General features: G+C 28.8%; 1 protein-coding gene across 1 annotated transcript; it reads right to left on the minus strand.

Annotated features, from left to right (window-relative positions):
* Nucleotides 1-3,199: 3,199 nt before the first annotated feature.
* LOC130807297 (cyclic nucleotide-gated ion channel 4) lies at nucleotides 3,200-14,703 on the minus strand. Its single transcript, XM_057672451.1, has 7 exons — nucleotides 13,867-14,703; nucleotides 8,856-9,071; nucleotides 7,823-8,136; nucleotides 5,478-5,586; nucleotides 5,091-5,327; nucleotides 4,395-4,481; nucleotides 3,200-4,136 (listed from the first exon to the last, which is right to left on the minus strand). The coding sequence occupies exons 1-7, from the start codon at nucleotides 14,461-14,463 to the stop codon at nucleotides 3,621-3,623; spliced, it is 2,076 nt and encodes a 691-aa protein (XP_057528434.1). The 5' UTR covers nucleotides 14,464-14,703; the 3' UTR covers nucleotides 3,200-3,620.
* Between the last annotated feature and the right edge of the window lie 12,738 nt (nucleotides 14,704-27,441).

Raw genomic sequence — 27,441 nt, forward strand, 5'->3', positions numbered from 1 at the left:
CGAAAAAATACAACCCAAACCCGATTTTTGCTCGGGAAAACTGAATTAATTATAGACCGATGACAACCCTAGCCTGATTGACACTGGACTCATACTTCAATTGGAGAAGAACCGGTGCAAACCCAATATCACGAATTACCTATGCAAAACTAACTGATTTGAAAATCCAACTGAACTGAAAGACACCCGTCCAAAAGCGATCCTATGTCCTGAATGAACACCTCAATTATCAAGTATGCTTGCAAAATAAAAATAAATACTTAACTAAAAATGTTATAATTATCACCCATTTAGACATTTCAAAACAGTCGGGCAGGCGGATCTGATTTTTAGTCCGGTCATTTTCGATCAGGTCAATTTCATGTAGAGTCGGGTTAGGTTGATTTGCGGGTCAAGGGCTTTTACAATTTTTTTCGTATCATTAATTGTTTTTTCAAAATAAAAAGACCAAATTCGGTTTTAAAGCTTTAATAAAATACTCCCTCCTATTCAGCTTATGTGTCCCATTTTCTTTTATGGTCAAGTCACCATAATTGTCCCATTTCTATTTTTGGTATGGGTTTTTGACTTTTATGCCCTTAATAGCTTTATCGTATTTTCAATTATGCCATCCATTATCCATACTAATTTTCCTCCCTTACATTAAAAACCCATAATATCACTCTCTTTTCTACTCTTAGGGTCTCACTTTTGACTCTCCTTAAAATCTATGAAAAGTCAAATGGTACTCTTAAAGTGAATAGAAGGGAGTAATATTTAATAAAAATTTTGTTAAATTGACTTAAAATATTAAAGGAAGTAATATGAATTCATAAAATGTGAAAGCGTCACAAACCCGAATAATCAAACATGTAGACTTGATTACTCCTCAACCGTAAATTCTTAGAAGCACCGCAAACTTGATTGGAACCTCGCACAAGAAGTCAACAGACACGGCCATAGGTATTCAATTCTTCTCTCAAATTAGGTCGAATTACTCTTGACAATTTGGAAATTTTAAAATTTTTTTGGCTATATAATGGTTTAATTCGAGTTATATTGATTGACATAGCATAATTTTAATATGTATTGTCAATTGGATTTTTGATATAAAAAAGAGGAAATTTTTATTTAATTTAGTAATTTGGTACTTCTATTTTTGTAATTCTGTGACTCAACACTAAGAAAATAAAGGCATTTTTTTTGGGTTATTGCAATATATTTGTCATAGTCTAATTTAATTATCATAGTCTCCTAGAGATAGAGTATATAGAGTTTGTTCAAAATGAGTATAAAGATGATCAGCTGGGTGGTGTAAAAAGTATAAAGACTCTATTTATTGTCTGGTGTTTGGTAAAATGAGACCCTTCGTCAACAATATCACAACGCACATAACCAACATTCACAAATTCTCATATGAGACGGAGCAAAAAGTATAAAGACTCTATTTACTGTCTGGTGTTTGGTAAAATAAGACCCTTTGTCAACAATATCACTAATGGGATGCTTGTATGGGCTCGTCTCACGGTGAGACGGTTTCATACAAGACTTGCTGCTTTTATTTAGGTAACTACTATGTAAGTTTAACTTTGGGCTGCTTGTATTGGTCTGTCTCATGGTGAGACGGTCTCATACAAGACTTGCTGATCACAAATTCTCATATGAGACGGTCTCACGGTGAGACTATTTTAATTGGGTTGGCCCAATTGACATTTATTTTTAAAGTGATGACTTTTTATAGTCTTAAAGTTATCACTTATAATCTTAAAGTGATCATTTACAATTTTAAAGTGATCAGTAAGAGAAATGGGTTTATTTATATGGACTCGTCTCATGGTGATACGGTCTCATATAAGACCGGCTGACCAACATTAAGGAGTTTGTTAATTTGAAAATTTGAAGTAAATAAGCAAAATCATATAAAAAAAATCTCAAAATAAGCATTAGGAAAACTTATTTCTAAAAAATAAACACTTTTAACTCAATGCTAAGGTATGAAGTTTTGTTCACTGTCACGAATAGCGGCCGGGCCGATTACTTAAACTGAATTAAAAAATCAGCCTAAAAATCGTCTGTTGTTACTAACAGTGAACAAACTCCATACCTTAGCATTGGGCTAAAAGTATTTAGCTTGGGAAATAAGTTTTCTCAATGCTTATTTTGAGATTTTTTTTTGTAGAACTTTGCTTATTTTGTTCAAATTTTCTTGTTAATTATGTGACCCTAGTTTTTTAGAATAGCCAATGAGATGATGCACACATTCTTAGTTTTCTCATAAATAGTTGTGTGTGCTAAAAATTGTGTTTTCAAATGTTTAAATCTAGAGTTGTTCACTATTAGGTGTTTATTAGCGGGTATCCGGCATTTCGGGTACCCGAAAACTTGGATACTCGGTTAGTCGGGTATCTTTTTAACGGCCTGTGTCCCGGTCCAATTAATAAAGGTACTCGGATTTCGGTCCAACTTAGTGATAAAGAAGAAGTTAGATTGACCTTTGGCAGAACTTCAAAAAGAAATGCACATGATTTTGTGAGCTGTTTCATTATAATCCAAAATGAAAGAACTATAAATCCTTGGCCTTCTCGAAATAAGGGACATTATCATGGTTTTGTATGGCTCTTGTTTTCATTATTTGTGTTTGGATATATTTTGCCTTGCTGCCTCCTAGTAGCTATTAGGGTCAGCATGGCGGGGGCTCTTTTTCTGTGTTTATGTTGTGGTTATGGTTTATTGTTGCTTGGTCCATGCGATTTTAGTGTGTTTCTCTTTCTAATCACTTGGTCCTGAGCCTTGGTCTGGGTAGTAAAGAGTAAAGAGTAAATAGTAAAGAAAAATAAAGTGTTTAATCTCATTAAAATTGGCTGAAACATTTGAGGGAATTCGGTTACTTGAAGTTAATAGATTGGATTTTCAAAATTTTATACCAAACAAATTTTAAGGAATTGGGTTAAGCCGGTCCATTACCAAGCATTTTTAAACCTATACAAACACCCCTCAAAATGATCAATTACATTAATATAATCTCATCAACATATGAAAAAATTTCCGAAAATCAACCTTATCAATGAAATGAAAATGCAAGCATAATAAAGCAAATGCATTGAAAATCATGAAGATCCAACAAAAGAAATTTCCTCATCCCTTTAAACAAATGGAGGTATAAATTAAAGTTTAGTTTTGACTCTTGCATTGCAAGTTCATTCAGATCGTTCAAACTAGGTTTTATTCATCATCCTTAGAATTAATAACATGAAATAACATTATTTACATCATATCAACCACAAAAATCTTCATCAAATTGATATACAACATATGTTCATATTCTTTAGAATAATTTGTAAATTACAACCTTAAAGTTACGACTTTTGCGAATTACAGTTTTAATGTTTATTTTTTTGTAAATTAAAGACACTAAAGTATCAAATTCTACAGCGTTCAGGCCAAAGCACATAATTCCGACCATTTTGGTGATCAGAATTGAATGATTTGGCTTGAATGCAGTAGATTTTAATACTTTGGTGGCTGTGAATAGCAAAAAAAAATAAACATTAAAGGTGTAATTCGTAAAAATCTTAAATTTTAAAGCGTAATTTGCAACTTATTCCATTATTTATGCAACATTTTTATTGTGATTTGCATCCTTAGAACTCAAAATCATCTTGATTTGGCTTAGGAGACGTCAAAAGTGCAGTGTAAAGCCTCAATCTATCCTCCCCAAGGGAAGAGCTTCTCGACAACGGTCTCCTTGGCCTAATAAACGAGAGCGAAGTAAGCGTTAATCGGTGTTTATATCGACGCCAAGCTAATTGAATAGCTACGGCAGCCCAAGTCCGCCAACCAGGGGAATAATATCTGGCGCTTCTCTTAACCTTTTCATTGACAAAAGTGTACCGAAAATGTTGGGTCACGTACTTAACATCTTCAGCTTCTAACCCAAATGCTTCGGTTGTTTCAAGGGTTATTAATGTGGATGATGAAGGTGGTAATCTTTCAATAAATGGTCTTCTTAAACACCATGATAATAATTCATCACCACTGAAGTTTCCTGGGCCTAACATGCAACAGCTTTTTACTCCATCTCTAAGAAATTGACTGCTTTGAAGATGTCCTCTTACTATAAATAGCATTCTTTGAACTGGGTCTCCTTCTTTTGTTATCTATAGTAGTAAATTAGAATGATAGCTTTTAAGGATAGTAAATAGTACTATAATTATATCATTAATATTTCTACATTTAACTTTAACATTATGTTTAGATAGAGATTAACGGAGGGATCGAAAAGAAGGGGAGAAATTTGAAAGGATGCATGATCTATTGTTTGGATAACAAAAGGGGAGCAGAGGGATTTGGAAGGGAGTAGTTTCGAGAAAAAAATATATGTAACATACAAAAGAAAAAAGTAAACAAACTCTTACCGTTTCTCCCTTAGTGAATACGAGGGACTTTACACGGTCACATATGTTTTCTAAAACAAGCTCGTCCATATGTTGAAACAAGGGCACCTACAATGCAACGTTTCAGGTTTGATACAATGATTGAGATTGAGTAACTAAAGAACTAAAATTTAAATCCAACCACTATAAAATTTTCTAATCTATCATAAATCAATTAAACTCATGATCCAACAAAATAAGTAATGACTTAGTAGAGATTAGGTTGTAGGGTTGGAGTTGGTATTCGCATTCATATATAAATGGGTTAGAAATCTCTTGACCCGTATCTAATCTTTTTAGTTAATTGAATTGAAAATCACAATTCTGACCTCATTTGTAATATTTCTGATCAATATGATTTTGACCTACTTAACCTGATTAGAGATTTTGTTTCTGGTTCAAAATTTTTAATATTGATCACATTTTATTCATCAGGTATCAATTGTAAAATTTTTGTTTGAGTTTATATTGTACTACATTTATTATGAAAAATAGGATAATATAGAATAAATTAAATTAGGTTATACAGATTGATTTGACTCAAAATTAACTTGCATAAACTCATTTAATTAATTATGTTAAAAATCTCAACCGCTAATTATTTCAGATTAGGTAAGTTGAATTAGTAGTAGGAGTAAAATTTTGTAGGGCCTAGTAGAGATACAAGATAGTAGGTACCTGTTTAACTAAATCAAGGCAAAGATGGTACTTGATGTCCCTTCTAAGACCTTCAGGAAGATTTCGGATCATCTCACATTCATCGACACCTCGCATTGCAGCCCAACGCTGCCATTCATAATTTCGTACTCTTTGCTTCAACTTTATCGGCAATTTTCTCTTTTTCATCCACCATTCTATATTTCTCATTCTTAGTTGCATTGCTTGCTTCTTTGATGTTGTTGCATGTAGAAACACCTACATTTTATTTTTCACATTAATATTCAAGCCTACGATAAGTTGACAACTTAGCTAGAGGTTCAACACATATTTGACTTACTGTCAAGTAATCAACTCAACAAAAAGTTTAAATTGATGGTTGAGTTCTCAAAATATATTATATATTACCTTAATATTACCAATCAACATGGTGACTAGAAGCAGGCCAGATGTTAGAACAATGATGACAAACAGAGATTCCACCCATTCAGCTGTGCTTTCTAAGTTCCCAAATGTACTGTTCCATAAACAAACTAACTAAGTAAGTACCAATTTAGTCAAGTAGCTGTAATTAAAACAATACATTATAATTTTTGTGATCTCTTTACATTGTGATTAATTATATTGATGTCGATTAGTATCATTTACATTGTGGGTAGATGTAGAAAATCTCCAAAAAAGTAAGCTAAAACTAGAAGTGATAATTTAATAGCAATTATGTAAAATGTTGAATCTCATGAGAGCTCGAAAAAAGCTACCAAATAAAGAAATTCGACATTTATTGTGAATATGCTGAAATAGAAAATGAGATATTTGGTTAAAATTTAAAAAAAGTACTATTTTTTTATATATGATTAGTCTCAACTTACTATTTCACCTAGACGGCGTTGGCCCCGAGAATTAAAGACATTACGCAGAAATTAATTATAAGCTCTTAACTATTGATTATCAAATATCAACATGTCTTTTTATAATTTTTTGAATTGGCCGGACCACCGCCCTCTTGCCGTCTTATAGAATGTGGCCTTGCACCCAAAGCCCAAAAAGGTCAAAATCAGGCTGGTCTAAACTAATATTCAAATAATTCTACATGTTTGAGCCCGTTGAACATGTCCAACTTCACTCTTAATTACACTGGTCCAAAGCTGGCGTTCTTTGAAGGAAGCATGTACGTATTATACACACAGAGAGTGCAAGCATGGAGACAACATTTATGGCCCCACAAGATGCTTTAGCTTATTAGATCTTATTGAAGGAAATACAGCATTTCATACATTATTGATCAAAGAGTTTGAAAGTTAAATATTTGAGCTTCTTGCGTAAATTCTTATTTAGAAAATGATTCCTTACTCTATTATCAATTCTAATTCTCACATTTTAGCTCTTCCTTGTACGATCCATACATTTTATCTAAATTCTTATTCTATCCTCTTAATTCAAAATTATTGTCTTATTGCATTCGAGCTTTTATTTTAATCCATTTCATTATCCCAAAAAAATTAAGCAGCTCCCACGTAAGATGTGATTTGGGGGTTCAGATGTACACAATCTTACCCCAATTTATTTTGCTATATATCTGAATTCCAGTGTACTTATATGAACATTAAATTAAATTATTAGTTAAAACTCCTATCAACATCAATTACATAACATGTAACATAAAAAAATAACTTTTTAATCGGTTTAAACATAGAATAACATCCTAATTAGTTCAAACATACATACATAGATAGAATGAGATTCTAGTCAGTTCAAACATACATATAATTATGGATAAATGTTAGATCCTTCTTATGTTGGTGTATATATGGATTAACCTCTACTCACAAGTATGAAATCAACTAAATGAATGCAGTGGGAAAAGGCTTATCCTCATGTAAATCTGATTAAAGCCAATTACAACGTAAAAAAAAATAAATAAATAAATAAATAAATAAATTCTCAAATCTAATAATTCTACATCACTTTTTATTTTAAAAAAGTGACCCATCAAATATTATGGTGCAATATTGTTTGTCTGTAGTTTTATGACGACATGGCTTTTTGCTTTTTCACTGTCATGAACTAGAATAATAGTGACAATACTTACAAAAATCATCAATATTACATAAAAATTTTCAAACATATACTACTATATTACTTTGTGATTACCGTTCATATTTATTAGTCAGTATTAAATAATGAAAATTTGTAATGAAAAACTAGTGTAATTTTAGTAAGTATATTTCTTAAAAGTTTAATGGTGGCCATATAATTGTTGTCCTTCAAAAATCTCATTTTCTTCAAAACCTTCATTTTAGTACATTATCATTTGTAAACACGGCACTAGGTGGTAACAAAAAGTTGTATAGAAAAAAAAACATTTTTATGATCAAAATTTCATTACTAAAGAAATGACACTAAAGAAATGACACATATCTTAAAAATTTACATTATAAGTCATTTTAATTACTACTGTTTAATACTCCCTCCATTTCTTTATGTTTGTTCACTTTAAATTTTTTTTACTTTATGGAAGATAAATTTAAATTTGATTTTTGAAGTATATATTCAAGGCACTATGTTCATGTGAGATCTTGTTAGATTCATCTTAGAATAAAGATTTAATATATAATTTGTACAATTTTTTATTATGCGTACTATGAGATATCGAGACTCAAAAATTGCATTGAAATACATGAAAAGGTAAAGTGGACAAATAAAAGCAACGGAGGGAGAGTATTAATGATCAAACGAATAGTTAGAGTACATACCTGAGAGTCATAAGTCCCCAAAAAATAGGCATGAGTATCTTTTCGAAACGATTGTTGTTACTAACAAGATAAATGACCCATTTATAAGCTCCATATTCATAGTTATTGTAACTGTCCAAGCAATTATGTCTTGCTGCTCGATTTGATGCCCACATAAGACGATCATGATCTTTTATGAAAGTTTTACCACCATAATAGATTGGTTCTTGTGAGGCTAATAATCTTGAGCTGCATCCATGCATAACATTGCATTGTTCTTTTAAGCACTTGGTTACCCTCTCAATCCCTAGCAAGTACCAGCATGCTCCTGCTGCCTGAAATATATTTATGCGTTGGTAACAATTAGATCAAACAAGTGCTTGTGAACGAATCTAGAATATTGTTAGTATAAGGTGGACTGAACACTGATTTCTATGTGTGCAGTGTACAATTCTAATTAGACTGTTATTTTTTCTTAGAATATTTTAAACAATTCAATAATAATATTATTGTTAGAGTATATAATAAATCCTAAGGCCTCAACTATCAGCTTAAACTTTTGGTTGAGTTGGTTTCTTGACATGGTATCACAAGTCAACGTGACAAGAGGTCACGGATTCGAATCTCAATCACCCCTCATTTAAAGTAAAATATTCAGAGCCTATACGCATCCACACTTCTAGCCCAATGGACTTTTATGTGAGAGGGCGTGTTAGAGTATATAACAGATCCTGGGGCTTCAACCATCAGCTTAAGCTTTTGGCTAAGTTGGTTCATTGACAATTATTCTTACTCAAATGACACGGAAAAAGTCTAAGTTTGTTTAGGTTGGACTAGCTCAGCTAAAAAGTGTTGAGACTCAAGCTTTCACTTCTCGTTGAGGCTTGTAACAATATTATTCTTCAATTTTAGTAGTCTAAGTTAATTAATAGACATCGACAAGTCTTGTATGAAATCATTTCACCATAAAACGGACTCATATAATAAATACTAGCGTGTTATGGACAAGAACTGAAGTGGTATGAATTATGAAAGTAGAAGGAGAAAAACTTACGTGAGAAGCGACAAAATAGACAATCATATTCAGAGCAAAACCCCACCAAACAGTACCAAAAACATAGCCAGAGAACTTCTGCATACGACGTAGGAGGCATACTGAATGGTATAGCTTTGGAAGGTATTGAAACAGAAACATTATTAAGAACACTGTCGTTACTGCATCTGTTGATCCTCTTTTCAGCAATATTGGTATTACCACCCATAATACTATCTGCATTTGTAACATAATAATTACTTCTATATATTATTTATTGACGTATTAGTCAAAGATATTCTTTGTAGTTTTGATCAAAGGAGCAACAGTTTAAACTTGGATCTCACTAAGCGATGATTTGGGTCATTTTATTACAAAGTTAATTTGTATTAATCATGTATAGATGAACATTCAATCTACTCTCTCTCTCTCTCTCTCTCTATATATATATATATATATATATATATATATATATATATATATATATATATATATATATATATATATATATATATATATATATATATATATACACTTGTTGCATTCTATATCCGCCCATATTTTTAGTGCATATAGTAATTCTACTGGCTTGAAAAATGATTTATATGTGTTAGAAGATATAATATATTTTGAGGCCTTAACCATTTGCATAAAATTTTCATTGAGTTGTTTTCTTGACACATATTAAAAGCCATGTCACATGTTTGAATTTCAACCATGTTTCATTTAAAGTAGAATATATACAACATGAAGAGTGAAGAGAGTACGCAAGTTATCTACATTTATAGCCCAAAGGGCTCGTATATAAGAAAACTTTTAAAGTAAATAAGATATTATTTGGTCTCAAGCATACGTAGATACAAAGAAAATAAAAAACAGAATGTGTATATTATTATATGTCACAAATGGTGTCACTCAAGCACTAATTCAAAATACAACTTTGATTATTATTGTATAGACTAAATTCAAAATTCAAATCTGATGATTTTTTATTCATCAAAATAAAAGAATAGAAAATATGGACAGACTTTTATCATTAGTTTAAATTTTTAGTTGCTACTCAAGATATGTCTTATACTTTAAGACACTGCCTTATATAAGGGTCAATAATTGAATTAAAACTATGGATACAACATATATTTTCTTCACATATGGTGCTAAGTATTGGATGAGATTCAACCCATGTCTCTTCTATGATGTTGGACTCTGATATAATTAATGTTAAGAAATTAAATCAATTAAAAATTTAATCTAACTAGTTAACTCATAAAACATCAAATGAAATATTGTTTTTTTGAAATAAAATATTATGTAAATAATTAATATGTTATAAATATTTAAATTATCCTAATAAAATCCTATAAATAAAAAGACCTTATTTAATTTTATGTTAGCTTTTAATGCCATATTATCGAATTGATTTCTCAACCAAAAATTAATGTGATACTTTTAGCCCGAATATATGTATATTTATATCTATTTATTGAAAGTTATGGACAAATTTTTGCTATTTTCTTCCTAACCATGATATATAAAACCTATTTTCGTTACAATATAAAAATATATTTCTGTTTGTTCGTATATATACATGGACAGAAAGAATATCAAATGGTAAATAATGGAGCTAGAGGAAGACAGACAAACGGATAATGCGTCATCAAATCTACAAATATATATATATATATATATATATATATATATATATATATATATATATATATATATATATATATATATATATATATTTAATGGGCAAATAATTTTATGAAGAATAATATTGTTGTCTTTTTGCATTTTGAATCTAGTAAATACCCTCATCATCATCATACCTAGTACATTTCACTTATAGAAAAACCATAAGCAGGGTCTGAAGAGTGAAAGATGACACCAACTCCTACCCAGAAAAGAGAGCACGGCCAAAACTAGTAAATATCCTCATATTCTAATTAAATGTCGCCTTACTTGATAATTTACTTTTTTAAAATTAAATTAAAAGGAGTGGACCAAATGGTTTTAATGGCTATTGTGTAAATAATCAGATACCAGGGGAGCATAACTAAGGGAAAAAGGTTATTACTAAATAAAAAAACATTTAATATGATTATACCAAAAGTAGAAATGAAAAATTTGATGTAAATAGGATAGATTGAGTTGCAAACTTGCTTACTTACATCCTTCTTTGAATTACTTTTCTTTATGAAGAATTGGTGAAAATAAATTAAGTTTATCCTATTTTCTCTAATAATTCCAAAATAGCTAGTTTGGCCGGCCAAATAATGATATTTTAAAATAAATTTATCAAATAGGAGTATAAAAAAACTAGATAATGACTCTTTAGAGTAAAATACGGAGTAAAACAAAAAGGAAATTAAAACACAAAGGTTAAAAAAGAATTTGTAACTTAATCAATTATGAAAAAGCACTCTTAAGTAGTAAATTTTATAAAATAACTCATAGTCTAGAATTGTTTAGGAAAAACCTGTCATATTATTATTATTATTATTATTATTATTATTATTATTATTATTATTATTATTATTATTATTATTATTTACTTTGAAAAATTAAATATCTACAAATTTATTACAATTTACAAACATACTCTCTTTTTCTAATAAATTTTGCTGCATTATATAATTTTTGTTGTCCCTTTAATTTTAGAAAAAATTACCGTGAATAATACAACATTTTGTTAAATTCCCTACAATAATATCAACTATTAATTAACCACGAACAATACCAACTTAAAGGGGTGTTTCCTAGAAAATTCCTAACATGTTAAAAATCAAACTATAGATGATTATAAGACAAAAAATGGTAAATTCGTTAATAAACTTAAGTTGGTATTATTCTAAGAAAATACTCCTAAATTGGTACTCCCTCTGTTCTTTTTTGATCTTTCACTTTGGTTTTTTCACACATATTAAGGAAGATAGAATCTTTGAGTTGTAGTGGGTATTATTTTAATTAAATAGTAGTGTGAAGTAATAATTGTATTGAAAGTATGAGGTTGTAGTGGGTATTATTTTAATTAAATAGTAGTGTGAAGTAATAATTGTATTGAAAGTATGAGAGAGAAAATAATTACAAATAAAAAAAAAGGGGTACATTAAAAGAAAGGGGGGGTTTTAAAGGGTAAAAGTGGGATAAAAACATTCTAAAAATAGAAAGTATTCTAAAGTGGAAGAACTTTTAAAACTACCCATTATAGTAATGTGGAAGATCAAAAAAGAACGGAGGGAGTATTATTCATGATTAATGAATAGTTAGTATTATTGTAAGAACAGTAACAAAAAGTTGTATTATTTACAATAATTTTTCCTTAATTACTTTTTATTGAAAAAAGGCATTTAGAATCCTAACTATTATCTATCGCTCAAAATAATCTCAAGTATTGCTTATTCCATAATAATCTAAAGTATGTAGTGTAATTTTTAAAAATAATTAGATCTATTTATTTTCTCTTATAATGCACCCATAATAATCTAAAGTATGTAGTGTAATTTTTAAAAATAATTAGATCTATTGATTTTCTCTTATAATGCACCCGATTTGAGTTTATAAGGAGCATAAAATCAATAGTTGAGATTAATTTGTAAAAAGTACATCCGACACATGAAATTATAACGGAATAACTAATAGTTGAGATTTAATTATGTGGAATAACTAATAGTTGATATTATTTTGACAGGACAATAGTTAAAATTAGTATTATGCATTTTCCTTTTCAATTTAGTTCGGTTTTATATTAGCAAAATTATCATTTGTTTCATAATACTTACTATATTTTGTCTTTTCATTCGTTTTATAATACTTATTACACTACTATATATGTGTCATAAAGTACTCATAAATTGTAGAGTATTATTTAAACCTACTCTATTCCATCTTCATACCCCATTAATTCTTAAAATTTGTTATTAGCTAAGAAAAATAATGATAATTATCTTTTAATAATAATTTCCTTAATAGTTATTCGATAGATGAAAATGAAAATTTTTACTTAAAGAAAGTAAAAGACAGGAATGAGTCACGTGTTTCCTACGAAGTTAAGGAAAGAGTAATAATCTGAGATCTGCATGTATAAAACAAGTCCAACGACATGCAAGTGTTGTCTCTTAATGTACAACCCTACAAATTTTCTCAATGACACCTTCCTTTTTCCCTCTTCAAAAAACTACTTCGTCTTTTTTCTTTAAATTCAAATTCATACAATCTTTAACTTGTGCTTCTTTCTTTTGTCTTAATTTGTTAACTTTTCTTGAAAGAAATTTCAAAATCTTTAAAATGTTTCAAATTTTTTTAGTATATACATACATGTATTAAATTTGCTAATAAATCAAAAAATAAAGCTCATTATTATTACCTATTATTATAAAATGTTGTTTTATTCTTTACTCAACAAACTACATTTATTTTGTGAATCTAAAGTGATTAAGTTAAGGAAAATGCTAATGGCTACTTTTGGAGCCTTTGTGAATGAGAATAATATAATATATTTTGAAAAAAAAATTAAAATAATATAATATATTTAGCATGTAATTTAGCAATAAAATAATTAATTTTTATGTAATTCAAGATTTAAAAACTTTATAATTACTTATTTAATTAGATTTATATCATTATTAACAAAAGTGATGTTCGATAGCATGAACTTTATATTTTTAAATGTTAATTAGATGGTAGGTTGAGTTAAAAAGGGAGGGATTAATAAGAATCAAACCTAATTTTTCTGGTGGAAGTAGTACATGCTCTAATTGAAATATGACCTGATTTTTAGATATGTGATCCTTATTTTAAATCTAAGAATTAACTATTCCCAACTCTATTCATTCATAAAATATAAGTATTAATTATTTCAAATCAAGTTTTAGCCATTTATATTCATAAACTAAATTATGGATAATTAACTTAATTATGGGCTTAACATTAAGTGTAATTAAATATATGAATTTAGTATCAATAAACTACACTTAATGCACGTGTACGTACAAGAATTGTATATAAAGAGCAGGCAAGATTTATACCATACCTGGGGCAAAGGGAGGATCACTAAGAGATCAAAGAAGAAACTATCTCTAGCCTTAAAGAATCCAAAACGACCCGTTTTAGTATCATTCTTATCACCCAATCTTCCTCCACTAGCCGGATTTTTAGCCACCTTGAACTGCAGCCACATATTCCATACGTGCAACACGTCGGTCATGCACCGGAGCGCGGTGACCATGATCGCGAACCACCCATCAACAAAAAGACATATATATGCCTCACTGATTGAAAGGGCATAGAAAAACAACGGGTCCACAAAAAGACCCGTTACACATACAAGAAGGAATATTCTATTCCACTCTTGTATCCATGCTGCCCCTAGGGACGTACCATCCCCAAGGGCAAACAATATTCCATTTTCTTTTCCTCGTCTTTTACCTTTTCCACCACATAAATTATAAACAATTTCCCAACAAGTTGAACTTGATTTGTTACCTTGTTTGTGAATAAAGTTTTCCTCGATGTCTGTATCTTCATATTCCTCTTCATCTTTAAATTCTTCCTCAGAAGATAAATCATAATCATCGTGTCTAGTTCGATGTAAGCGTGAGACTAGTAATATTTCTTGATTGCTCGTCATTTTGAATCGTATACACACGCACACAAGCACATACTCATTAAATTAAGGAGGGGATAGTGTGACAGTATTTTAGGGTTTTTGGTTAGTATGTGATGGTATGAATGTTTGAAGAGAAAGAGTAGGGAGTAGGAATATTACATTTGAGAATGAAAGGTACTGAGCCTTAGAAATGAGGCTAATCATTATTGTTAGACCCGCAGCTTCACAGGGATTTTTTGATTTTTAATCCAAACAATTGACCTAAATTACTATTTTGCCCATACAAATGTGATCCACTCATTTCTTTATGCTTTCTAGTGTGTCACAATCTTGTTACACCAAAAATGTACAAACTACGTGGTAATATTGACATAGATAACTATCTATAGATAGGTCTAAGACTATAGTCATAGACCTCTTATTTTTTGTAAATTGATGCAAAATTTAAAAGGAAATTAGTGAGTTACAATTATAAAATTTTGACATATAATTCATAAAATTTATTTAATCTAAAAATATTAGAAAAATGATCAATTAGATAATATTTCAAATTTGATTATTTTAACGGATTTTTAAATTTTAGTTTCACATCATTATTTTTTTGTCAGAATCTATTATATTTCTAGTTGATTTTTATATTTTGAATTAATATCTCTTTGTTGAAACCTTAATCTGATACATTTGTTCTTTCTATAGGAAAATATTTTATAAATGAAATATTTTTAAAAAAAGCCTTTTACAATAAAAGAACTTTTTTAAAGAAATACATTGGAATATTGGATGACTCTATTAGGCTAATCCAAATTTGACACAAATCATTTTGATAGGTCTAAACGTTGGGAATGTGAGAAAGAAGACATAGTAGCTTTAAATTCAATTTAGAATATTAATCATCCATATGACAAGGAGTGAGAGAGAATTCTTCACCAAGAAGATTCATTCTCATTAATTTCTGAATTACTTTTTTCAGTTTCATATGTTCTTATTAATTTCTTCTTAAATAGAATTTATGAATTTTAGTATCAAATTTTGATTATGATTTCTTATCGATCTATATTAAAAAAACATATTCATGTGAGATTTCAATAGATTCGTTTCAATATATATTTTTTAAATCTTAACTTTTTACATTTTTTTAAAACTCGCAATTAAAAGTATTTGACTTTTAAAATTACATTGAAAACTGCATAAAAAGTAATAACAAGAACAAATAAGAACATAAATATTGTTTAACGTCAAATGTATTTAGGACCTTGTAGACTGATTAATAAAGTGTGACAATATGTAAAAGTATATGAAGATATAGGCAAAAATATGAAAACCTAAAGTGTGACTTTATGTAAAAGTATATGAAGTTAGCTCATCACATAAAGTTTTCATGTAAATAGCTTGTATTATTAACAAGTTCATACAACTAGCTAACATATGTACACATGAACAACTCTTATAATAAATTGTTATAGTTGATTGTTTTTATTAAAGAATTTTTTTGATTTGTAAAAAACTTGATAGCTAGTTGTATTATTTCATCTCAAAATAACTAACTAGTTGATGTAATTGTAATTTAAGAGCATGAAGTTGCATACAAGAAAATAAGAAATGTCATTTTTTTTCCTCACAAAATGAATACTTTTTTCTTTCTAAATTAATACAAGCTAATTTTAATTATAATTTATGAGTTCAACAGTAAAATAGAAAAAAATAAGGAAAAGTTATCTAGAATAATCCAACCTATTCGTGATTTTACTACAATAATCCCACTTATTTATTAACCATGAATAATCCCAACTTTAAGAGCTATTTGCCTAGAGTAAACTTGGCTGACTCGATGACTTGCTATAGAAGGTAATTCACCAAAAAGTAAACTGAAAATTAATTTAAAATTAGGGAAAAATTTTAAAATTTTACATAAAAAATTCTAAATAATAAAAAAGGTCATAAATTTTTTTGAACTTTTTTTTAACATTTTTTTAGATATTTTATTTTTATTTATTTTTTTTTAAAATAAAACATATTATAGCAAGTAATTCGGTCACCGAGTTTACTCTAGGAAAATACCCCAAAATTGAAATTATTCATGATATATCAATAGGTGGGATTATTATAAGAAAATTACGAATAACTTGGATTATTCTAGGTAATTTTTAAAAAAATAATACTCCCTCCTATTCAACTTATGTGTCTTATTTCCTTTATGGTCAAGTCATCTTAATTGTCCCATTTCTATTTTTGGTATGGGTTTTTGACTTTTATGCCCTTAGTAGCTTTATCCTATTTTTAATTATACCCTCCATTACCCATACTAATTTTCCTCCCTTACATAAAAAACTCATAATACCACTCTCTTTCCTACCTTCGGGGTCCCACTTTTAACTCTCCTTAAAATTCGTGAAAAAGTCAAATAGGACTCCTATCAATAGGAAGGAATAGGAGAGAACAAAGTGAATTAAGTACGGATTAATCCGAAAGGGTTTTACAAGAGCATCATTAGAGGGAGTTTCAACTATTAGATTGTGATGGAATAAGTGAAGCTTGATTGAAACACACAACGCCTAATTATAGACAGACGAATTATTATTTGGAGCTTCGATTTGTTTGTAATTATCATTATACACAATAAAAGAAAGACGACACTCATAAAAATGGATGTGGCTTAAGATTTCTTCGACTTAAAAAAGATCCTCAGTAAAAGTGCTCCCTACAACTATCATAAGCTTGTACAATTTAAATATAAAATTATATTGTATTTTGTTCTAATAAAAGTTGTAGGTTAAAACGGTATCCATGCTAGTTAACCCTAACGTTCACCCTATTAATTAAGAGTTTTTAAAAATCAAATAAATCAATTAATTAGGGATAGAGAAATAAATGATTGAAAAACGTTGACCAATGAATAAATAAACTACATCAAGGTAGTATCGTGAGAATAAATAAACTGTAAAAGGAAACAGAAGACAGGTCAAAGAATACAGAAATCAATTATAGTACGATTTAAACTTGATGTTATCATTCAAAGTACTGTCCCGAGCCAAGTACTTAAAAACTACATATATTTTGGTAAAAATCAAATTTTATATGATTGGAGTCACTTTTTCTTTGGTACTTCATTTATTTTGAAATATTTACTATATTATAGTTATTGACATTATTTAGATTTAAATTTATTATATATATTGTGGTTAATATATAAGAAAAAATATTATTAAGTAGGATTTTGAATCGTCTAATCGCATACTTTCCTAATATTAAATTTTTTATAATTTTTAGATATGTATCCATAAAAAGTCCAATGTAACAAGTATAATAAAATGAAAGAAGTATTTAGTTTGATTTTCGTAGTTTCTTGCCTCAACCCTCTTCAATTTACGATGTACTCGAAAAATAAACTGATTGGATTATAATTTATTCGTCTCTTTTGATTTTGCAACATATAGCTTAAATATCTCACATTTTTAAATCATATGTAACTAAATCAAAGGGACAAAGAGAGTAATATACAAATATGTTTTTATAAATTTGTCAATACACTAATTTAATTCTTACTATATCGATTTATAAATTATATCCTTGCACATGGGTTATACTAATTTTCTCTTTAACGTTTTAATTTCATGAGATAGTTTCGAAAAAGACAAGTCTTAATATCTAATCATGCATAATTCACTACATTTTATTAATTTTTTTTTATTTTTATTTTTTCATATTGGCCAATAATCATTTGAAATTTAAAATGTTACTCCCATAATTTAAAAAATTAGTGAACATACAAGTACTGTGCAAAAGTTTCTGATGTTTGCATACTTTAGTTTCGACTTTCCAGGATAAAATCACAAAATGTCTGAAGTTAGGCTAAAAGTTGGTGACAGTATTTTCCTCCTTGGAAAAACGACAATTAAGGAAGGTGCAAATTCGAGCTTTATCCTGCTCTTCACATCGGATTACTCGCACTTTCCTATACTGTGCGTCTGTGCCCTTTGATTCAAAACCAAAAGGGAAACAAAATCATTTTTCAACAAGAAACCATATTCATGAGTCATGATCCATCGGTCAATCTAGCTAGATCGAGATCCTTCTTGATCATAACTTGAGTCATTTGATAATTAAACACTTTTTTTTATTGATTATAGGGTAAGATGTGAAATAGAAGTCCTAGATAAGAATTATTAAAACAAAAAGCTTTTTACATACTACAACTGAAATTAGACTTAATTTTCATATTTTAAGAAACTTTATTAGTATTGATTTGCGTAATACTTCCTCCGTTCCTTTATGAAGTTCCAATAAAAAAAGGTTAAGGAAATTAAGAAAAATGAAAATTTTAAGATAGTCGATATATAATTTTATTATACAATAAATTTTATGGAAGAAAAGTGTAGATTATAAACATTAAAAAAATATTAAAACAAAATTTGTGGAAAAAATATGGAAACCACAACTAATATAAATTTTTTTTTATAAAATTAAGAGGAAACACATAGAGATCATAAGAAATATAAAAATGTTAAAATGAGGTTACTAGAAGATATGTAGGGTATATAGAAATAACCTTTATTTTTGACTAAAATTTATGATATAAATAAAAAAATTCTTCATGAGAACAAAAAATAGATCAATCTAAAAATACAAATGAGAATTTCTTTAAAAAACTGGAGGAAGTATATAATAAATAATTGTTACCAAGTTGTTTTAGCATATATGATATGTAGAGTGAGTATTGGTTCACTATAAAATTTCACCCTCCATAACATTTAACATTATTAAAAGTATTTTGAGCAAGCTTCAAACATAATTTTAAGTATTGAACTCTGAATAATTACGATCACATTATTGATGATAGCTACTATAGCTTAAAAGAGTTGAAAAATGCTAAGATGGAGACAATAAATTATACCCCTCCCTCATACATTTGAAAATAAATATTTCATTTTAAATTGTAAATTACAATTATGAAATCATAATAATGAGTTTGACAATGATAAGGTTTGGAATGACATTCTCTTTGCCTTATCTTTCACCACTTTTATAACAATCTTAGATTTGACTCAATCCAAATTTGAATTTTTGTTATTTGCCAAACATTAAATTTGAATCAAATATATATTTGCAAATGAAATTATCATTTCCAAATATAGCATAAAGAAATTTCCATAGAAAATGTTCACAGGAGTTAAGAAAACAAATAGAATCTTTTAAATGTTAGTATTATTTTATTAAATAATAAATTTAGTGGATGTAAAGAGATGGCCATAATTGACATTAAAAGATACTAAAAAAAAGTTAGTGGAAAAAAAATATAAGTACCACAACTATTAAAAAATATTTATTAAAGTTAATGAGAAACATAATATGGGGATCATAAACTGAAAGAGAAGGGCTAGGACCTAACAAAGGTAGAGCTATGAGTAGAAGTTGAGTGGAAAAACAGAACAATAAACAAGAGACAACAAAACAATCAACAACAATGTGTTTATGAGGTATCTAATGATACCTCCCCTTCAAAAAAAAAATTTTATCATTAATATAATCTCAATTACACTAATGACTCAACTTACAATAGTTAATAAAGGTTTCACCTTTAATGGTGAAACTTGAAACTCCACAAATGGCGCTAATACAAAGAAAACACTTTAATGACTAATGCCCTAGTTTCTCTAGTGTATTTGCCTCTCCACTTACTTCTAGTGATGTTCTAAGATTCCTTATATAGCCTAGCACATATTAGAAGCCCTAGGACCAATGGCTTAAAGCCCGAACAAATCCCACAATTAAAACATAAACTCGCTGAACTCGTGTACTGGAGCCCGCTCGACCAATCGAGCGCTGCTCCAAAACCTTCTGTTGAGTTGCAGCAACTTGGCTCGACTGGTCGAGTGCCCCTTCATTGGCCTCTGGCTCCTGCTTCCTTGCTCGAGTAATTTCACCTCGAGTCTTGCCTTTGTTCTTCGTCGTACCCTCATCACGGCACCCCGAAGACCCTCTACACAAGGATGATTTGGTGCTTACTCTAACATAAACAATATAAAAATGTTAAAACTGAATTTAGGGTAAGATATGTAGAGACAATAAATATTATTAAAATATTAAAATAAGGATGAACAAGTTTAATTTTATCTAAAATTTCTAATATAAATATAAACATTCTTTATGAGAACAAATAACTCAACTTAAAATAACAATAGAAACAACTTTAAAGAACCAACACAGAGAGTATTATTTGATGCATTTGTGTCACATGTGCGTGGTGTGAAAAATATCAAGAATAGTGATTTTTCATTGTCATTTAATCAAACTAACTAATGATATGAAGATTGTCTTAGTAGAAATATAAGTATCGTATGCAAATAAATTTAACTTCAATATCGTTTTCTCATAGAGTAAGAGCTTCTAATGTTTATGAATAAAGCAGGAGAATTTACGTCCAAACCTGCCTAAGTTATATATAGATTATTAATTTTATTAAAATGAAGTAGTATATTGTATATCATATAACACAAGAGAATGTCAGCCAAATCAATTTGAAAACATGTAGAGATATTATGAGTATTCGACCACCCTTATGTTGCTATTCTTCATTAATTAATTCACCCCTGCCATGAAGAATATATGTGAAGAAACCAATCATGTACAACAACAACCAACATCATTAATTTCTTTAAATGTTGATTAATAAATATTGGATGATGCTAAAATTTTTGCCGAGAATGTTATTGAAGAAGCAGATTGGACAAATATGAAAATTTGCATCATTTAAATAGCTAAAAAGATTTTAGGATTATAAGATAGTAGCTTCGTGTTATAAAAGGATATAACGTGATGAAATAAGGAGGTCAAAACTATTATTAAAGAAAAGAAAAAAATGTTATCTTGCGTTAGAAAAATGCAGGAATGAGGTAAACTTATCCAACTATAAAGAAATCAAAACAAAGACAAAAGTAGCGGTTCCTGAGTGAAATCAAAAGCTTCAAAAAGGTGTTTGACAATTAGATTTTAAAGAAGGAGAAAAAGATATATAGGATGGCAAAGAAGACGCAAGCAAAAACTAATGACATAGGTGTAGTGAAGTGTATTATGAATAAGGATAGAACATTCTAATTCAGGACGAAAACATCAAGGAACGATTGAGGAAGTATTTTGATAAAATATTTAATGGAGAGCAAGGAAATATTGTAAGGGACACAACAATCACTCTCTTAGATGAAAATAGAGAATCTATGCAAAAAAATACAAAAAAAAGAGGTGGATGCTACATTCAATTAAGAAATGAAGATAAAGAAAGTTGTTGGGCTAGTTGCTATACCTATTGCGGGACAGAGATACCTAGGGACAATTGGAATGTCTTGGCTAACTAATCTATTCAACAAGATTTAGAGGCGAACAAGATGTCCAATGACCGAAGAAGAAGTACTCTAGCGTCTATTTACAAGAACAAAAGGGATGTCAAAGATTGCTCTAACTATCAAGGTATATAACTCATAAATCATACAATGAAGTTTTGAGATAGATTGATCGAATCACGTATAAGGAGATGTACGTCTATGTTAGAGAACCAATTTGGATTTATGCAAGGGAGATCTATAATGGAAGCAAGTCATTTTATAAGAAATCTAATGGAGTACTATAAGGATAGAACAAGAGACTTGCACATGGTTTTTATTGACATGGAAAAATCATATAACAAGATACCAAGTGAAGAACTTTGGTAGAAAATGATAAAGAAGGGCATTTTCAAGAAATACATTAATATAGTGCAAGATATATATCGAGAAGTAAAGATGAATGTTAGAACATGTGTAGGGATTTTAGAGGATTTTCCAATCACAATTGACCTTCAAGGCTCGACCCTAATTAAGTCCCTTTCTTTTTGTAGCGGTTCTTGATGCGATAACTATATCAATACAAAGAGACGTGCTTTATGGAATATTGTTTGCTGATGACATTGTTTTGATATGTGAGACAAGGGAGGGGTAAATTCTAAATTCAAACGATTAAACAAAAAATTAGAGTCACGAGGTTTCAGATAAGTCAGTGCAACACTAAGTACATGGAGTGTAATTTAGGACAAAAGAGATAACGAGAGGCATTAGAACGCTTGAAGAAAAAAAATCATTTTAAGGGCATAATTCAAATACTTTGGGTCCGTATTTAGAGTGGTGGAGACATCCAATATGATGTGACCCGTAGAATTAAGTATGGGTGGCAAAAAAATATAGAACAACTACTAAAATATTATGTGATTGGAGGAGTATCCTTGAAGTTAAAGGGGAATTTTTATGGAACAAAATTTTGGACTTTTATAAAGGATTATAGTAGAAACATGGAAATAACAAAAATGCGAAATCTTTGATGGATGAGTGTGCATACCTTGAATTATAATTTGAAATGAAGATATAATAAGAAAGGGTTTATGAGTTGTAAATATTAAAGAAAAGATAAAAGAAAAGCGTTAAAATGGTTTGGACATGTGCAAAGACGAGATATTAGCCAATCAGTAAGGAAAATATAAATAAATTTTTTATCTTTTTAAGGAAATGTGAATGAGTGGGCGTAATTTATTAAGTCATTTATATTAGTTCATTACAATCTGAAATCAAACAATTATAAATTTTTAGTCCATAGAAATAATGAACATCAAAACTTATAAATGTAGTAGTGTGGTAAATTCAAAACAAGATAAAATGTACATGGATGATTGAAGAAAATGCATTAGTTTGGTCTGGTCTGGTCTGACAGTAAAATCAGATCAGATCAAAATTTTCAGTCCAAAATTTTTTCTAACCAGACTGGATTGAAATCAAACAGTTCTACAACAGTTTGGTCTGGCCAACTCAACATTTTTTGTTTTGAATTTTTTCTAAATTTAATACCTCCTCTGTTCCTTTTTATTTGTCCACTTTAAGTTTTTTTCACTTTAGAAGAGAGAAATTTAAATTTGATTATTGAAGTATATATTGAAGATAAAATATATTCATATGTGATCTTGTTAGATTCGTCTTGATGTAATATTTTTAAATATATAATTTATACAATTTTTTATGATGCCTACTTTGAGATATTAAGATTCAAAATTTGTTTTGAAAAGCGTGCGAAAAGTAAAGTGAACAAATAAAAAAGAATAAAGGGAATATATTTATTTGTGCAAATATTTCACACCTGAAAGCTAAAAATCACAAAATATAATAATTTATAATCAGCTGATTGCATCAACATAATTCAAATATATATTATCATAAAAACAACATCTCGCAATATCAAGGTAGCAATTTAATTTTAAAAATAAAAAAAAATATGATTTTTGATCTAGTACGGACTACAAATAAAAAACTCAAAACAAACAGAAAATCATTTTTTTTTTGAAAAATAATCAAATTAGACCGTTTAAATGGTAAATTACACCAAATACAAAACTTAAAAATTTAAACCTATTTATGGTAATTATTGGGTAGTACCCATCTAAATCCTTTTTTAAAAAGAATTGTCCTTTTCATTCTCCATCACTTTTCCCATATCGTTACATAGCTTGGATTCTAACTCATTATATCTACGACTCGCCAAAACAATCGTTGTCCAACGAAGGTTCCTCTTTTATAACTATTAGCGTCGTGGATTGTCACGTCAAGCATGGTATCATGTCACAAAAAAGTATCATTTTTTGATTTATTTATCCATCAATAACATCATTTTTGTAATCCAATTGAATTGCTTCAACGTTACGAAAGATATGATGTTAAATAATATTATTTTATTGTTTTTTATTATTTTAAAAAAATAAAGAAAATAAATTGTAAATTATTAATTATTGATTTTTAATAAATTATTAATAGCATATAATAGCTAATATTTAAATTATTTTTTATTTTAAAATACTTTTTTATAAGTTATGTATGATGTTAAATAATATTATTTTTAATATTATTTAAATTTTATTGATCACTATAAAATTGTAAGTGATAAATTATTATTTTTTGTTCCAAAATGAAAGTTAGCAAATTATAATTATAGAGAACAAATTTTTTTTGTTTTCCAGAATGAAAGCTAGCCATTATTATTGTGTATTGAACAATAAAAAGTCACATACATCTCACTCAAACAATTTAATAAAAGCTAATATAATGATAAGACACATATTTTCCATACATTTTATTAGAAAATAATTACAATCACCTTTGATAAATGGAGGAAAAACATGTCTTGATAAGTTGATAACTCATCACTTTTTGAGTTTGCTTATGTATATTGCTCTAACAAAGTGTTACTAGTTGGGTCCAATTTAATCACACAATATTCACCTTCTGAAGCTTTTTAAAGCAAATGTTTTAATGTTCTTTTATGTGATTAGTCGCTAGGGAGGAGAAAATTATATGTGTTTTTTTTAATAATTTAATCAAAATATTCTTTTTCAAATGAATTATGTAAAAATAATTATTAAATTTTTTTGTTTTATTAATTATATAAACTTATTTTCTTATTTTTATTTTGTGTTGATTTTATGTATTTACTTACATTTAATTATGTTATGAAAATACATTTGTTGATTACGTTCGAGGTTCATTTAAGATGTAAAATAAAAGATGTAAAAGGTATTAGAATTAAAATATTTCTAATCCTTATTTAACTTGAGTTAAATAACGCGAGTTAACGTTATGATTTTGTGATAGATCAAATAAAATACATGTAAACTGAGTAATCAATATTTGTTGATTACTTTCGAGGTTCAATTTAAGACTTTAAAGCACGAGTTAAGTTTCTATTTCAATATATTAGCTTCTTTAACTACATGTTGGAAAGAGTAACGACTAAAGAGTAAAGAGACATGGAATGCTTTCGAGGCTCATTTTTAAGAGTTTAGCAAAAGTTGAGTGCATATTCAAATGAAAAATATTATCATCATCATTATACTCAGTGTATTCTGTTTATATAAAATCATCATTATACCCAGTGTATCCTGCTTATATAAAATTATAATCAGGTTATGCGAAAATAAAACGGCAACCCATATCCATAAAAAAGAATGGGGTCAAAAAAAATTATACCGGTAACAAATATAAAAACGGATTTGTGGCTCACTTATTTCTTGCTGCTGAGCTGGTATTTGATCATGGAGTTGTTGCCATATTGCGCATAATAGTAATATATAGCCATCAATATCCTATGTTATGTTAATAACAAGTATGGAGTTTAATATATTCGATCGCACAGGACTCCGGAAAATTATGAATACTTTTTTTTTAATTTAACGCAATTCAATGAACTAATTCAATCCTTAATATTTTTATTTATGTATAATAAAAAATTCTAAAAATTTGATATTAATAATCTTTGCAATGAGACAAATCAAACAAGATCTCACTTAACTATATTTTAACCTATAAATTAAAAACTAATCACAAATTAAGACTGATGAATGAATAGTGTCATTTTTGCTAATGTTGCAACTAATATGGAACGGAGGAAGTATTAGGTGTTTAAAGATACAAAATTATTAGATAAATGCCATAACTTTTAAAATTATGCAAGGTTTTCATAGAATTTGTTAAATTTTACCCGCCCTGAATTAAGAATAATGCACCAAAAAGAAGAGCATGATAACTCCTTAAATTATAGGAAAATTTTGAAAAATAATTGGATATAATAAAATAAACTTATTTAGTGGCTTTCACCGTCAATTTCAAATTGCTTTGGCCTCATCTTTGCTCACATAATACCTGCGGCGAGGTTCATTAAAAACAGAATCACCACCGTGGCATTCATCATCCGACTTATCATCCTACGGAGCACAAAAAATTGATGAAGATAATCATCCAGCGGAATAGAATAAATAATACATGTTACTACGGGTTAATGTTAAGATTTAGAGTATATAGGACTATATCCAAAGGTTTAAAACATGTACTAAGGTATAGACTAAGCAATAACGTAACAATGAAACCAAAAACATGGTGCTCGACTAGTTGCTCGTTCGAGCAATAGGGTGCTCATTCGAGCAATCTTGTGTTGTGCTGTTAGTTTGTTCCAAAATCTTCTGTTTGATATTTTGGTATTTTGCTCGTTCGAGCACTTTGGGTGCACGTTTGACCGCTTTGTGTTGAAATACACGAAGATGGTCGAATGCAACAAGAGGGGGGTGAATTGTTGTGTATCAAGCTTTACTACGTTTTTCTTCTAATTTGCGGAATTTTAACAAACAAAATAAAGCTTAAACTTAAAAAGCAAAAGATAAAAAGGAGACAAAGATTTTACGTGGAAACCTTCTTGGCCTAATAAGAAGGAAAACCACGACCCCCCGGGATTTCAAAATTCTCACTATGTTTTAGGCAATCAAATACAATTACATAAAACAGTTTGCTTCACTTGAAGCTTCTCTACTCTAGGCCTAATTCTCTTTCTCTACTTTCTTCTTCTCTTTCTCTTTTTACGCTTCTCTTCTCTATTCCCTTAGACTTCTCATAAGTCTAATTACAACAAATCACTCAATAACCCTTACAAGGCCAATTCTCAAGAGGATAAAAATTAAAATAATTACTTAAGAAAAATATAATAAATCAATTGGCATTTAAAAACAGAAAATATTTTTCTTAAATGATCTCCCTTTATGGACACTCTTGGATCCTCATTCGGTTTGAGCAAAGTTCCTCCTATTTATAGTGGGAACAACCAGCAGTTACTTTAGACACACCTCCCACTATCCTCCACGTTCTCAAAAGAAAAAGATAGTGGTCTTGCCAAGAAATAAACGTCCGGCTGTTATTTGCTCAAAGAGGAAAACGGTTCCTCAAGCTAAAAATAGCATAGGAATCAAAACACAAGATCCTAAATAATAGGAGATCTTAATCTTAAGAAGAAAAAGTCTTAGGCTATTTTTAGATAACCTAAAAATAGTTTAGCCAATTAACTTACTAATTAATTTAAGCAACTAATTTAAGATTTAACCGTTTACTTCAACTAAAACCAGAATAATAAAATAACTGCAATTTTCCAGTCGATGTTTTTCTCCAGACCTGC

The sequence above is a fragment of the Amaranthus tricolor genome, chromosome 3 (assembly GCF_026212465.1).
Source record: "Amaranthus tricolor cultivar Red isolate AtriRed21 chromosome 3, ASM2621246v1, whole genome shotgun sequence".
Classification (NCBI taxonomy): domain Eukaryota; kingdom Viridiplantae; phylum Streptophyta; class Magnoliopsida; order Caryophyllales; family Amaranthaceae; genus Amaranthus; species Amaranthus tricolor.